Source organism: Maylandia zebra, linkage group LG23 (assembly GCF_041146795.1).
Source record: "Maylandia zebra isolate NMK-2024a linkage group LG23, Mzebra_GT3a, whole genome shotgun sequence".
Lineage (NCBI taxonomy): Eukaryota > Metazoa > Chordata > Actinopteri > Cichliformes > Cichlidae > Maylandia > Maylandia zebra.
In genome coordinates, this window is record NC_135188.1 from 25,807,935 (window position 1) to 25,824,219 (window position 16,285).

Below are 16,285 nucleotides of genomic sequence, written 5' to 3' on the forward strand. Positions count from 1 at the left end.
ATGAGGCAGAATTATACGATTTTAGTCCTTTAAAGCCTGAACTATCGTCACGTGTTCGCTTTTAGTGTGTTTTTGTGTAAGTCGAGGTCTCTGTGTCGTCGAGGTCCCCCTGCTCTCGCTTGATGTGCTCACAGCTTCGTTGCCCACAGCAGAGCTGCTACCTGCACTGAGGAAGGAGGGGTCATGCGCGCACCTGCGCTCGCCCTCATGCGTCTCACCTTGGGAACGCGGGTCCAAAGGACACCGGCCCTCGCGGGTCTCGTGGCTCTGTGTTTGCGTGTCCTCGGCGCAGGCCCGAGCCGACAATAAACGGATGAAGGCGGCCGCGATGGGAGGAGAGGACTGAGTAGAGGGCAGGTCCAGAAGGGCGCGGTCTCCTTCTCCTCCTCCCGCGGCACCTCGTGTGCACTGTAGCAGGCTTGCTTCCTGCCAGCATTTCTGCCAGCCGCCGCGCGCCACAGCGACGCATTGAGAGGAAAACCGAGAGACAGAAACCGCTGCGGGGACACCCCGTGACCGCCGTGTCCAACAGCCTACGCGCCGCGCGCCTCCGCGTCTGTCTCCGAGCCCGTTTCTCACAGTTTCAACGCAGAGGCACAGCTTTGAACCTGCTTGCCAAGATAAACTCACCTCTCCTATTTATGCCCCTGCACTCCGCGTGCACTCGGGACACGCAGTGCGTGAGCAGCGGCGCAGAGAACAGGTTCACTTCTCTCCAGCTGGGCTCCAGCGGCGCACTGGCCACTTTTACGCGCCGGGAATGGCGACTTCTGGGGACTCTGGGATGAGTCCTGCTCTGTTGTCTCCGCTCTAAGATTACAAAGGGGAACCCACGCGTGGAAGGAGGGGACACTCCAACAGAAATACAGCGGAGACATATTGGCCTCCCGCAGTAGGTGGGAGGGGGGTGACACACCGGCCGCCAGGCGGAATGCTGCTCTCGACGCTGGTGACGTGCCTCGCCGGGTGCGCGTTCCTCCTGTCACCGGTCAGCGAGGGGTGCGGACCGGGCAGAGGCAATGGCAAGAGGCGGCCGCCGCGGAAGCTGGTCCCTCTCGCCTACAAGCAGTTCACCCCCAACGTGGGCGAGAAGACGCTGGGAGCCAGCGGGAGATACGAAGGGAAAATTACCCGGAACTCCGAGCGCTTCAAGGAGCTCACCCCCAACTACAACCCCGACATCATCTTCAAGGATGAGGAGAACACAGGTGCAGACCGCCTGATGACGCAGGTAACCCTCCCAGCTGCTGTAGTGCCTTTAAGCCCGACTACAGTCCGGCTCAGAGAGAAGCAGGCATTTGTGCGCAGGAGGTCTGTGCACTTTGCCCCGTCTTTAAACGCGTGGACGCTGTTATCTTGTTGACTCAAAGCCCTTCAAAGAAAGACTCAAAGAAAAACGGTCTTTGCCAACAAAATAATTTTATCACATTCATCCCCTAATGATTTTAAATGAAAAAGATGCGCTTTAAAACAGATTTTCTCCAAGTTGGCACTGATTTAAATCACAGCAGCAGCTCTATTAAACTTTATCGTCCTTTTTTTTTTTTTTTTAAATAAATAAAGCTACAAGTTTAACTCAGACATTTCTTGGGGGGCGAAGCACGGATTAGCTGAATAGAGTCTAAAAGTCCTGCGAAGGCTGAACAGTAGAGGTTGGAATCAGAGGTTCACTGTGGGCAGCTCATGCGTAAAAAAGTGGGCAACCCCTTCTAAAAATGTACGGCGAGCGGTCGCTCTTAATTAAAACACTATGTCCTCTGTTTCTACATCATGTTTTTTTGGTGGAGAAACAGCCAAAAGTCGTATTTGGTTAGAGCCCGGGGTCAAGCGTGTGCTCATGTTTACAGTTTTCGTTTTTAGCCTCACTGGTTGAGTTAACAGTCTCCTTTTTGGACTGTCAGAAATCTTTACGACACCGTCACTGATGTGGCTTCGCGTGGAATTTATTTGACTCCCTATTTCCCCAGGAATAAAGTATTTATATCTGGGTCTTGTGACCGCGGGCTTCCTCCCTGAGCGTTTGTGTCCACAGACCCACGTGGGGAATGAAAGCGCGCACTCCGGGCTGGAGCTGTCACCTCGCTGTACACGCTGCAAGAAGTAGAGGCTGAACAGACATGTGCAACACCTGCATGAGCGAACGAGTTCTTAACTGAACCCGATTTATAACGGTTATCTACAAAATCAGGACACTCGAGCGAATTCTGGAATGAACCATACCAAGTTAATACAGGGCCAGTATTGCCGATACCAATACCGATAGCTTTAACCTATAACGGCACCCTATAGGTGAGAGCAGTGTGTCATGATGTATGGGAATTTGTCATTGATTAGCGAATTTAATAACCATGAAATCACTTTTCGTGATTTGTTGTGTTAACTAATTATTGATTTTACTTTCAACAATAATTAGTTAACGCAACAAAAACACACCTTTTAGCTTTTTGTGAATTTTAAAATGTTGAAGCTTGAGTTATATTTTTAAATCTCTATAGAAAATTACAATTTAACATCAGTAAGCTGCTTGCTGAATGTAGAGGGTAGAAACAAAGAATGGACCCTATTGTACTACCATCATTGGTATCGATATTGTTGATATTTGCCTTGACCCAGCTGAGGTTTTTTTTTTCTTACTCGTGTCACTTTGCCAGAAAATTGCTCTAAAGCTCAAAGCCTCCTTGGTGTGAGCTTGATTAATGAATTTAAGGCTCATAAAGGGGACAGGTCTTCTCCAAGCTGGACATTTTTTGCAGCACGCACTCGGAGCCGCTGCTCGTCACCGGCGCAGACCTGCACACAATTTATGAGCCCTAAGCCGCAGGAGACAGCCTCCTGTTTGTCTTTTACTATTCCGCGTTACTTTTTTGTTTGTTTTCGCAGTGCTCCTGTGCAAAAATAGCCCACTTCACTTGTGCTGAAGCCTTAATTATACGGATTTTCCCCCTGCCTCTTTAGATTTTATTCCCTTTTTCCTGGGCGCTCCTGAGCTGCTGCATACAGACGCGACTGTTCAGGGGTCGAAGCCGCACTGCAAAAAGTGGCACTTTAAAACTGCATTTATATCGTTTAATGTCATTTTAAAGGTCATGTGTTAAGCTAAGCAAAAGTGCAACAACGTTTTACCAACATACACGATAAATCTGCGCAGATTTTTGCGGATTATTTGGAGCTTTGATGCGTAAAAACTGATACACAAAAAGCGAGACTGTTCTTTAAAAAGTTGATTTTGGAAACATTCACTTGCATTTTAGAACGTTTTCTTCAGTAGTTTTTTTTTTTTAATCTCTTTCATCCAGCTAAAACAGGACCCACAAGACTAAACAGAACCTTCTCAGACTCAGAGGGACACTTTTTGCAGCGCAGAGTTGTGCATAAGCGCATGTTGTCGGTCTGTGCGCCCAGTGTTTGTGCAGCCAGCGGTTTGGTGCTAAAACCGCTCCTACAGAAACCCCCCGTCGATCTGTACACCTTGAAAGGAAAACCAACAAAATCTATCGTCTGATTTATGAAGTTCAGCTCCTTGCTCTGACCGCAGAGAGAAAACACAAGACGTTTTTTTAAAAATCCACAGTGAACGCTGTGAAAAGGCATCTGTGGCCACCGAGCCACGAGCTATTCTTATCACAGCCAACATGGGGAAAAAAGACATTTATGGGGTTTAATCCCAGTTTGGAGCCTTAATGAGCCGAGATTCATGAAAGGCTGCATCACTGAGAGACGCTTTCAGTGGCAGCTGCGGAATGACAAGACTGCCTCCAGCCACACAGAGTTCATTTAATAAGATTTCTGCCACTTAAAACCAACAAAATCTCCTTCCATTCAAAACCAGAGCAGATGAAAAAAGTTTGACTGTTTAACCTTTCATTTGATGGGAGTGAGTGTAATCTTGGAGGGCAGATTTTCCATCAGATTTCATGCATGTGCAGTGCACTGGGAATGAAATTATTATGAAATTACTTTAATAGAATAAAAATGTGTTGTTTTGTTGGCAAATTTTGCTTAAAAATCTCCAGTTTGGTCAACAACTTGTATTTATTTGTATTAAAATTGGTGAAAATGTTGTTATTCAAGGCATCGTCCTTCAAGATTGCTTTAAAATCCAATAGTGGAGGAAATAATCGGCCAAACCACTGATGAATGACTCCTGATTGACAGGTTATCAGTCAATTTTGGATTTCTTTCTGACTTTCAATATAAACCACAATTTATGAACTTTAAAAATGAGCTTTATGGTGTATTGATTGAGAACTAAATCTAATGACCGAGCCCATAAACTCATCATGAAAGAGTTTAGTGAGGTCACACAGAGCAGGAGAGCTGGTGGTCCTCTTCCCATAGACTTCTATACAATCAAGTCTTCTTCTTTCTTTCTTTTTTTTTCTTTTTTTTTTTTTCAACAAAGGGAATCACCCCCTGGTGGTCATTAGAAAGACTGCAGATTTAAGGCAGTCTTCAGATTCAGAAGCTACTGTATCCTTTATATCGTTAAATCTGGTTTTATTAACATTTAAATGACAAACTCAACATAATCACCGACGGGGAGTCATTAATCACTACAAGTTTGTGATAGATAACCCTCTACGCTGCTCTTGGCTTCGCAAACACTAGAAACCACATTAAAACTAAACAGAGCGTATCTGAAATAAATCCCACAACCACGACTAAATTAGAGATTTGAAGTTAAACATGCCCACGAGCCTTTGTACTGGCTACTGAGGAAATGTTTCCTCCTTGGAGAAAATGTATCCAGAACTTTTATCCTCTGTGTGTGTGTGTGTGTGTGTGTGGGGGGGGGTTAATTAAAAAGAAAATACGCATTACTCAATATGAGTAATTTTTGAAAAAAAAAAAAACAGTTTTAAGTAAGTTCAATGAATAACAAAAGATTCATCCCCAAGTGTCTTTTTAAAACAAAACAAACAAAAAAAAACCATCAAAACCAATGAGGCCTGGAGTTGGCCAAGCCTGACCTAAAATTTCCACTTATTGATCAGCAATATTAGTTTTTTACTTTCTAATTACTCTTTGTCTTCATTTCATTTTGACTCAATTTAGCTTCAGTTTAGCTTCCTGAATAGATTTTTTTTTTGTTCCATTTTAGTTTTTAGTTGGAGTCTTTCAAATAATCATTATAAGCTGGACCTATACTAAAGGCAAGAATCAGGAAAATAAGTACAGTTATTACAATAAAACAGAACCTTTGAAAGCTGTTGACTCAGAGTCTTGTAGACATCTAGAGTCCCAATAAACACGTCTAACCTTCCCTCATCAGTAATTTTTAAATAAAATCTTTATCAAAGAAATGGTAAAACTAAGTATATTTTCTCTGTACTTTTTAAGTTTTATTTTAGTTTGTTTGCCAAGTTCACAAAATCATATCAGTTAATTTTAATTTTTCCCCCAAAAGTCTGGTTAACTTAAATATAAATAAAAACTAAAGTGTTTTTTCAGAGCTAGTTTTAGTTTTCACAAAGAGGAGACTGTATATAAAGGATGGACACAATGACCACAGTGTCATGTAGTTTGACGATTCAATGTTTGCATTTTGGACTCTGTTGTTCTTGCTTTTATGCAACCAGATGATAATGTTTGGGTAAAAAAAGGTGACTTACTAGGTTATCAAACTAAGTTAACACGCTGCATCACATGGACAGAGCGTACCGACTTCTTGGACGGTCTGTTTGCACAGTCCACTAATAATGCAAACTTTAAGCCTTAATGCAATCTAAACTGGTGAGTTTGATCGATAGATCGATAGATCTCCTTCTCTACATTTGTCATGAAGAGGGAAACTAAAGCTGTCCACATGTATTTTTTTTAACAAAGATTTTTCTATGATTGTTTTGAAAAAACAATACCCACGCAGAAATGTAACAAAGCGACATCGAGCAATGTCAGTAGTACACCAAAACAGGTGGTGATGTAACCCTTACTGAATAGAAGTATTAGGCCATCAAAAGTCCACAAACAGTAACATGGCTCACAGTCTGACATCAGAAAGAAGATAAAGGCATGCACCTTTCACTCCACGTGTAAAAGCATAAATTTCTGAAAGTTTTCACCCTGGAAGTTTTTCAAAATCTCCCTTTTCACAGCATTTACACAGGAAAAAGCTCTTTTTACCAAAAGACCTCTGCACATATCCAAACGCACCAACTCTTCAGACTAAACATGTTTATTTCTGCTGCTTAAGCTTCATAAAAAAAAAACCAACCCAAATCCTCTTCAGGCCAGTAAGTGTCACAGCTGAAACCCGTCTATGAATTGGCCTCTGGTGACATCTGGAATTGGTTTACGCGTTAATAACCAAAAATATTCATCCTTAAATTAGGATCTTTAATTATCAGCCTCTTATAGTTGTGTTTTTAATTTTCTATAATTTAACCTCCTGGGACCTGGCATCCACATATGTGGTCATCACATTTTGGGTTGTCTAGATCAAAATACAAAATTTTGCTCTACAAGGGTCTGATTTGCACTTAAGAGGACATTATACTTCCACTGTTCTATTGAAATTTAAAACAAATGTCCTTATAACTGGATCTCATTTTTCTCTGAAACAAAAAAGAAAAACCCTGGTAATTCTTTGTTTTAACCTTCATCAGGTGCCAATCAGCACAAATAGCAAAGAGTAATTAAAAAAGCATGCCATGAAAGAGTTCGGGTGTTAGGAGGTTAATGTGACTAAAAATGTTCAAAAATTAGGGGTTTAAAAAAAATGAAATGGGGGGAGGAATATCTAAAATTCCTTAATTGTTGTCCATCTTTAAGTCTTTGACTGCTGTTAGTTACATTTACTCACAGTGAGACCAGGACTAGTGCCTGTCTGAGAGGTTATCCAAGACGCCGTGACTGCTGCCCTGACAATGCAGCTCGGGTGTGGATTAGATAAACGGGGCAGACTGGAAGGTGAGATTTGTGTATGCCGGAGCAATGGGAAGGGAGGGGAGGGGTCCTTCAATAGGCCCTCTCACCTCCTGTTTGCTCACCCTGACCAGACTCCAGGTTTAGAGGGACGCTGAGGACCTCTTGTTCTTGTAGCCGCCACCACATGTCACCCCCACCCAGCCACCCTGTAACCTCACAGTCCCCCCCTCCATCCGTCATAGCCTCCCTCCTCCGTTAGCTCACCACAGAGAGCAAACACCGGGCTGAGCTGGGACAGCAGGCTGGAGCCACAGACAAGGGGGAGAGGGGTGAGGCAAAGGGGGTTTGGTGAAGTCCACGAGAGAAGGGGTCTTTGTAAAGAGTCTGTGTTTTCCTGGTTGGTTTTAAAGCTGCGCAGCAGCAGAGGATGAGGCTTCAGTCCCCAGTGAACAAACATATTCACATAAAAAATGCAAATATATTGATCCAGACACGTCCTGTGTGCCTCCTCTGTTGCAGCGCTGCAAAGACAGGCTGAACTCTCTGGCCATCTCGGTGATGAACCTGTGGCCTGGGGTCCGGCTACGGGTCACCGAGGGCTGGGATGAGGACGGCCACCACTCGGAGGAGTCTCTGCACTACGAGGGCCGGGCGGTGGACATCACCACGTCGGACCGGGACAGGAACAAGTACGCCATGCTGGCACGGCTGGCAGTGGAGGCTGGATTCGACTGGGTCTACTACGAGTCCAAATATCACATCCACTGCAGTGTCAAGTCAGGTGAGCGAGTGCGCCAAATCACAGGAAGTAAGAAGCAAGGTGTTCCAGAAACATGGATAATATTAATATGTGTCTACAACAGGGGTGTCAAACATGAGGCCTGGGGGCCAGAACAGGCTCACCAAAAGGTCCAATCTCAACCCCTGGATGACTTTGGAAAATGTGAAAATTGTTAATGAGAAGAGCATCAATTTTTAACTGTTAGCTGTGTATTGTGTCAGTTTTACTCTTATTACTGACCAAACTAACATCACCCACACCCTGTTAGACACTAAAGCAAAGAAGCACTGGACTAACCATAGAAACATAAAAAAAACAGGAGTTGAAGTCTTTTTTTATTTTTATTGTTAGTATTCAATTAAATACCAAAAAAGTTATGTTTTTTTTATTTTTAGAAGTCCATTAGTTAACAGAAAAGTTATTTTTTGTAGTAAGTTTTCTATTAAATAACAAAAACGTTCAATTTTTTTATTGTTAGTTGTCGCGTAACAGAAAAGTTCCTGTTTTTTTATTTTTAGTTGTCTGCAGTAAGTCATTAAAATGTTCTGTTAATTACATTAATTACAACAAGCTGCCAGTACTTTTCTTGTAACTTCTCACTTACAAGAAAAGACATGCTTACAGAGATATAAGATAAACAATTGAGAGGCAGTGACTTTTGCAGTCGTATCCACTTGGGACCAGATCGAGTTTGACACCCTGGGACCTAGAAGCAGGTAATTATTTCAGCCATTTATTCATGTACTGAGATTTCAGGCACCCTCTAGGTAAATTGCATGTAATTTTACTGCAGTTTTGTTAATAAAGCTTAAACTGCTCTATTTGGATTAGCTCTGGCAGCACAAAAATGTCCAAATGCAAGGATTCATATAATCGGAAGTGACTTCTGAAGCGCGGTGAAGTCTTTTATGCTTTAATCAAATATAAACTAAAGAAATCTAAATGTTTAAATACTCAAAGAAAACAGGATCATTTTTATTTCCTAATGACGTTAAATCTTTTTAAGACATTTCACAGTGAGCCACATTATTTTTTTTTTATTTTAGACCTCACAGAAAGGAACCGTGTTGAGTTCACTGCAAGGTTTGAAGGTTTTGTTTTTCAGCCTCCAGTCATGGCAACTAGTGATGCCACAGACACGATTAACTCAAAGTGCTTGGTGAAGGTTAGAAAAGGTTTGTGGTTTTGGTTAAATATTGTTCAGAAAGTCAACAAAACCATCGTCTTCCCCTGAATGATTTTGTAGCTTGAAACTGAACTCTTTCACGCTTGGGGGCAAATCTTCTAAAGCCTACAAATGCTTCATGAAAGCCAAGCAAGGTGTTATCCTTCTCTTTTTTTCAGTCTTTGTGTGAGCAGAAATGTAAAAATGCAAATACTAGGAATTGTTTTGTCAAGATAGATTTTTTTTTTTTTTTTTTTTTTTAAAGAAAATGGACTCTAGATTTCTTGAAAACTGATTTCTCATATGTGCATCTGCTTTGCTTTACTTTCACTCTTCTGTCTTTGCCCACTAACTGTTTTATTGCATCTAAAGTAGGCACTATCTCTTACATTCTGTGTCTTCAGTTTATCTCACAACAACCACTCACCTTAGGCTTCCTCAAAAAACTCATCTTCGAGTTGTCTGTGGCTTTCTGCCTCTACTCACACAGCAGCCACCTCATCTGAACTTAATACAGCCGCACACACCTGGTTACCTAACTCTTTACCGCTTGGATACCTGCTGGGGGTAAAGCTAGTTTCTATTTTCTGAACTGAGTGGTTTATGCTATATTTTAGGCCTGCTTCCAGAACAGGAATTATGCAGGACGTCTGCCTCTGTAGCTTAGGCAGAGATCTCCTTGGAAAAAAAACCCTGGGAAACATATTCTAATGGTCGTCAAACCAGGTCTGTACTGATATATTTTGAAGTGTCAAGACTTGAGGGTTCATGGGAGGTCGTCAGATGTTGTCTTTATGGGGAAAAGAATTAAGAAGACTAAAATTCATAATTGCTTCATCTTATCTACAAACAAAACATGATCAAAATGATTTGCAGTGGTCCAGAGGTGCACAAGGAGGTGACCTTGAAGAGGTTAATGGGCAAATTTAAAGCAGGTTTCTATTTTTGTGGGATGAACTTTTTTGATTAAACCACCTGCAAACAAAATGTCAGTCTTAATTCACAGATGGCAAAGTTTGGGGGGAAAAAACAGGCGTCTGTATGCTGCGTTTTGGAAACTGTGGACACAGAGAACAGGAAACTCAACATACACGAAGGGCGTGTGCATAGTTGGCGCATTGGAACATTGCATTCTCCATAGACGAGTCTGCCTTGTCACAAAATTTGTAATCATAAGTAATATTACAAAAGTATTAAAAAAATGTAAGGACACAAGTGGACCCTAGCAGACTTAGAAAAACTGCAAAAAACTATAACTTACCTAAAAAAGTCAAAGGATAATATTTTGCAATCAGAAATCTTAGTTCGGAAACCTGACTTCCTAAAGGTCTTTCAAAGTTCTTCTATGCACAATTGTCTGCTTTTTTACTCATCTTCATTCCATTTCTTGAACTGGAGACTTTATGATAAATGTTTTTGTTGCAAAGCTACTTAACACTGAGTTATGAATTGTTGAAGCAAAAAAAAGTTTCCTAATTCAATGGATGAACCCGTGTTGTGTCTACACTTACCAAAAAACGTAGCAAAGAATCAATTTTATATTGTATCTTACGACACTTTGTTGCAAGCAGCCTGTCACAAAAATACATAGTTAAATACATAGTTTGTTCTTATTTCTTCAGTTGAATCTATGAAAAAAAGTCTCACGGGTATTAAACAGTATCTTTTCACCGAAAAGGTGACTTCAAAGACACATCACATACAGATTTGAGTGTCTCATTGGGCGAAAAACATTAAAATGAATCAAGACCATACATATAAACTTTACATTTAAATTAAATGTAACTTACTTAGCTTTTAAAAAGTATCTCTCATCTTTTGCTCCTATCCTCTCTCTCTCCAGCACCACATTAATATTCCCCTAATGTAACGTTAGCTCACAAGCATATTTTGACTTAAACTGAACGGGGACAGCTTGTGTGTTTGCTGACATTTGTTCACATTCAGTAGGTGCGAACACAGCTTTATGGACTTTTGCATGAAAGAAGTGGAGACCATAAAATGCCTGACAGACTATTCATCATTTATTACTGAGCTGTAATGTTAAATGCTGTCCACAAATATCTGATAGATGGACTACTGAGACCTTGCAGTGCTTTACTTCACTGCACCAAGAAACCGTGAAGAAAAGCAGCTAATTAACCTACCTGAACTTTTTATTTCGCATGCCAAACTTTCTTGAAAACTTTTAGGTATTTTTGCTGGAAATGCAACTCGTAATACTTGACTCCATCAGGATGTATAAAGAAGAGACTGCACGTTCTCATCATGGTTCAAACTTCTCCACATAGCCACTGTTCTCAGGGTGTCTGTTATGAAAAGTTACAGTTAAAAGTAACACAGATGTGCTGAGAGTTGCACCCTCTTATTAAAATGCATCCACTTTAAACCCCCAGTGACACATTTTACACTGAGTGGTAACTGAGATTTTCCTTTTCTTTCTCCCTTTTCCAACCTTACCTCTCTTTTCCCTTCCTCTTTCTCCTGCTCCTCTCTCCTTCCCTCCCAGATCGGGTTGCGAGGGCCCAGAACTTGACTTGATCAGAAGGGCAACCAATCAAGTTGGTATTTTTTTTCATGTTTTTGATTTCTTCTTCTTCTTTTTTCTCCTAATTTTCTTCAAAATTCTTCAAAATATGACAAAGAAAAGAAACTGGGAAGATGAACTCTTTGACAACAAACACCCCTGCCCCCCAAATCCCTTTAAATGCAATTAAAAGCGGGGCAGCAACAAGAGGAAACAACCACTAGAGGGCAGCAAAGTGCTGGACCGCTATAGATGAAAGACTGGACTGAAAAATTGGGGGTGGACGTGAGAAAAGGAGGAAACGGAGGGATTGATGGAGCATTTTAACTCCTACTGATGCACATTTCACCTCATACTTGAGCTGTTCCCACTGTGCTCATGTCATGAAGCAGTTAGGAAGGTAATATTTTGGGTGAAAGACGTGGACTTTTTTGTTCTTTTATTGCTCTCAGTATAAGGTACGCTCAACAAATGATAGAAAATTCAGAATAGATATATCATGAGATTACTGAAACTAGAAAAGGTATAGTTTGTTTTAACGTTTAGCTACACTGATTCCATATTTAGCCAAAACTTTCACCACAAATTATACTTAATTATTTACCCTTCTCTTCCCTAACACTACTGTTTTTACTTTCAGCTCACAATTTACATCATTATCCCATGTTAACGTTCAAAATTGCTCATCAAGTTTATTTAAAATCTTAAAGCAGACGTATTATTTTGGATTTCATGTCATGGCATTTTTCTATATTACAGAATTTAATCTTGAATAAAGAGCAAGACAAGATAGAGCAACATGTGCGATGTTTTTAGTCTGGAAAACATGAACGAGTACAAGGTTCATGTTTTGAAATTACTAGAATCAAAATGTGTAATTTTAAAGTCATAATTAGGACAGAAGTGGTTAAAAAAATTCAGAGGTTATGAAAAAAATGTAAAAAATAATGTATTAAATAAATACTGAATTAAACTTACATACTGATCCACAAATATAAGCTGTCAAGTCAACATTTTGTCTTATTTATTTCAAATGTTTTGGGTTACTAATAAGCTACAAATTAATTTTACTTGCTTTTTCAAAAGTATGTTACCAGTTTAGTCTAAGAAATGGTTGTTTCTTTATTTCAAAAGTCAGGATATGACTGGCTGGTTTTCTTGCTCTGCTCCTTTCTCCTTCAGGTGACTTATCTTATCACTTGGCCTTGGCTTTCCTACCTTCTCCAAATATTTATCCCCAGATAGACTTGAGCCCTCAGGGGTTACTTTCAAGTGCCTGAACTCATTGCCACGAACACAATCTGGGCTGGGGACACATGTACGACCCAACATGCACCTTTATGAAGGAGGTTGTGTTTGACAGGCTGGTTATTGTTCTTTTATGTGCAGCGATTGAAAGGAAAGAGTCAATATTTGGCTAAAGGGAGGTGGAGAGATTTATTATGTTATCAAGAACTTTAGTATGGAAGTCTATTACTGCCCCCCCAAAAACTGCACATGCAACACGATTGGGAGTTAGAAATGTAATAAAAAAACAAAAACAAACAGTTATAGTTATGAATTTATAAATCCAAGTTGTAAAAATAAATTGTATCTAAGTAGCTTAACAATTTGGGTTATTAGTTGTTTTTTTGGGGGGGTTCAAGGAAAGACAAGAACAAAGACCTCATGGGTCTAAACTATGAGACGGATCCGAAGTGTTAGAAATTAAATACATTTTTACTCAAAACTATAAGACGTTAGATTAAAAGTGTTACTTCTAAAAGCCAATTTTGTGCTGTTTATTCAAATGTATAACAAATCCTGAAGGTATTTGTGCCTCTGATTTTAACCAGCTGCCTTTCATTTGCCAAGCAAATGTGTTAAACACCAACTATGGAGCCACCAGCTGAAAAATAACATAACATATTAAGACACAAGTCATTACTATGAGATAAGGTTCGAATTGTGATGTTTTTTGCAAATATTTTATTAACAGAAAATCTCAAACATTTATTGGCATCTTTAGTCTAAAAATTGTGTCAAACTTTGGGATTGTGAGTGTGATAAATAATGTAAAAAAAATAAATAAAAACATTGTTTATAAGATGTTGGTTTTTTTTAATTAAAATATTGTTCGTGATGAAATATAATCCCTCACACAAAAGAAAATATGCTTTTTTTGTTGTTGTTTTTTTTACAATAAAATTTGAAATTATGGAAAAGCATTTTAAAAACTTGTAAATAAAGATTTTTATCTTGATAATGCAGATTAACAAAATATCTTCACTTTCTTTCAAAATATCAGAAGCTTTCACATTTTCTTTCAAATGTATAATTAAAAAAAAATAAAAAATTACAAGCCCCACACGGAACCCGACGTATTAGCCAGAGGTCCCTTTATTACCGTTCGGAGCCGCGGACCTGTTTTATATAGCCGCAGAATAGTTTTCTATACGAGATTGCTGCAAAAAGTGCAGCCTTACCTAATGTCCAACCTACTGTTACTCATTTATATTACGATTTAAAAATCTAGTTAGTGTTGGTATGGCGAGTAACCTTCAGTAATAGTAATAAATCACACAGCAATAGTACATTCATGTAGTTATAAAAAGCATGATAATATATTAGGTAATCCAAAGTATTCAGAATACGTTACTCTCATTGAGTAACGTAATGGAATACAGTACTACATACATTTTGGGGCATGTATTCTGTAATCTGTAGTGGAATACATTTTAAACACTGTCCAAACCTGATGGCTATCTTTTATCTCTGTCTCTGTCTTCAGACCACTCAGTGGCGGCTAAGTCTGGAGGTTGTTTCCCTGGTGAGGCCTTGGTCATATTGGAAAGTGGAAGTCAGAAGCCCGTCAGCGATCTGCGACCCGGTGAGCGAGTCCTCGTCTCGTCAGGCAGTGACGGTAGCGGTGAGCTTGTGTTCAGTGAGGTCCTGACTTTCCTCGATCGGGACCCCAAGACCCGGAAACTCTTTTACACCCTGCAGACTGAAGCTGGAGCTCAGCTCTCACTCACTGCCGCCCACCTGATATTTGTATCCAAAGAGAACTGCTCAGAAGGGATGGTGCCAGCCCGCAATGCCCTCAGGACTGTGTACGCCAGCAATGCCCAGCCGGGACAGTGTGTGCTGGTGTCAGAGGGTAAAGCGGGACAGAAGCACAGGGAGGGGCGTCTGTCTCGGATCAGCCGGGTGACAGTAAAGGAGATGAAAGGGGTGTTTGCGCCGCTGACCCAGCAGGGGACGGTGGTGGTGGACGGGGTGGTGGTGTCCTGCTACGCAGTGGTTGACCAGCACTCCCTTGCTCACTGGGCCTTTGCCCCACTCAGGCTGATCCACAGCTGGACTCGGACCACTGGGGGCCACAGTGATGGGATCCACTGGTACTCGCAGCTTTTACACTGGCTGGGGAGGAAGTTGTTGGACTCAGGACGCCTCCACCCGCTGGGAGTGGCTCAGGACAACAGGTGAGGAAGCTGAACTGCAAAGTAAGAGCCAAATAAGACCCTAATGAACTTCCTGCGGCGATGGGAGACATTTGGCTTCCTGCTGAGGCCTGATGGGAAGAATAAAAAAACTCGAAGTGACACAGATGAGACCAAATGAACATTCAGATTTAAAAAACTGCACAAACAAATGTTTTTTTTGTTTGACATTTATATTTGTAAAACACTATGAAGCAATAATCCCTTAAAACATCCTTATTTAACTCTAAAAACACGTAAATTGAAAAATCCATTAATTATAAAATTAAGACGATGGTAAGGTTGACATGAGTCTCCCTTAAATTGGTTGGTTATATGTTGGTGGGTCAAGATGCTTATAGGTTGAAAATGATTATAATTTTAGAGGTTTCTACTTTGAAAGCTGTTTATGGTAAACTGTTGATATTTTCTGGATTATGGGAATTTTAATGTGATTTTTAAACAACACAACAAATCCCATGAGGGGAAAAAGGGATGTATTTTAAGGGTTTCCTTTAAGATACTGTTAAAATACAGACATATATTAAAAAGTTATTTGGTTTTATTAACGTTTTAAAGGGGTTTGAGCCTCCTGTAATTTCAGATAATCTCTTAATTTATCCCATAATTTGTCCTTAATCTGGTGTAAACCTCGAAACTCCCTGATTACAGAAATTGTATCTGTTTTCACCTGACCCCAAACCAAACCTCTAACCCTGAAAAACTCCTTTTTTGTTAATTAATGGATGTTTCCAGTTTTCAAATGAGCTACTCGTACTACACTATGAAATCTGGGCAGATTAGTGTGAGATTTAAGGTGTAATTTTAAAGGATTTTGTTTCATAGTGGAGCCTGGGTTGGGGTGGAGGGCTGTGCTCTTTGTAAAAGGACAAAATGTTGTTTTTTTTTTTCTCCAACACTTGTACTTTCCTGCTTTAATACAGAGATTTTAGAATGAATAATAGAATGTATTTATATTATTTGTTTACAGAAAAATCTAATAATGTTTATGAAGTTATTATTATGGGAAAAGAGATATTAAAAAGATTTATTTTTGAAATTAAATTATATGGAAATGAGCCGAGTGGTGCTGCCTCATTTCTGTCCCTGTGACTATATTCTAAAGTGGGTTACAAGCTGCGGTCCAAGTGAGCAGGGTATTTTTGACATAGCGACACAGAAGTGAAACTGAAATGTTTCAGAAAAACAAAACAAAACAAAAAATAATATATTACTAGGCTCAGTGTTATTAGCCCCCTTGAAAAACTGACCTGACCTGGGGATTTTCTTCTGATTTACACAGGGTATAAAAACAAAGTTGTCACAGTGTTAAGGAGTTGCTAATGTTTGAAGAAAGTGTAGTGAAGCAACAGCAGTGGTGGGAGTATTATGCTGTGGAGATGCTTCAGCATGTCTGGAACTGAGAATCTTGTCAAGGTGGCAGGAATCATGAAGAAAGAAGGAGATGTGGCGATTTTGAAAGA

At 40.2% G+C, this 16,285-nt stretch overlaps 1 protein-coding gene across 1 annotated transcript; it reads left to right on the forward strand.

Annotated features, from left to right (window-relative positions):
* The first annotated feature begins 422 nt into the window (after positions 1-422).
* Positions 423-15,870, forward strand: LOC101469964 (indian hedgehog B protein). Its single transcript, XM_004563283.4, has 3 exons — positions 423-1,231; positions 7,387-7,648; positions 14,111-15,870. Exons 1-3 carry the CDS (start codon positions 932-934, stop codon positions 14,806-14,808), a joined length of 1,260 nt encoding a protein of 419 aa, XP_004563340.1. The 5' UTR covers positions 423-931; the 3' UTR covers positions 14,809-15,870.
* The last annotated feature ends 415 nt before the right edge of the window (positions 15,871-16,285 follow it).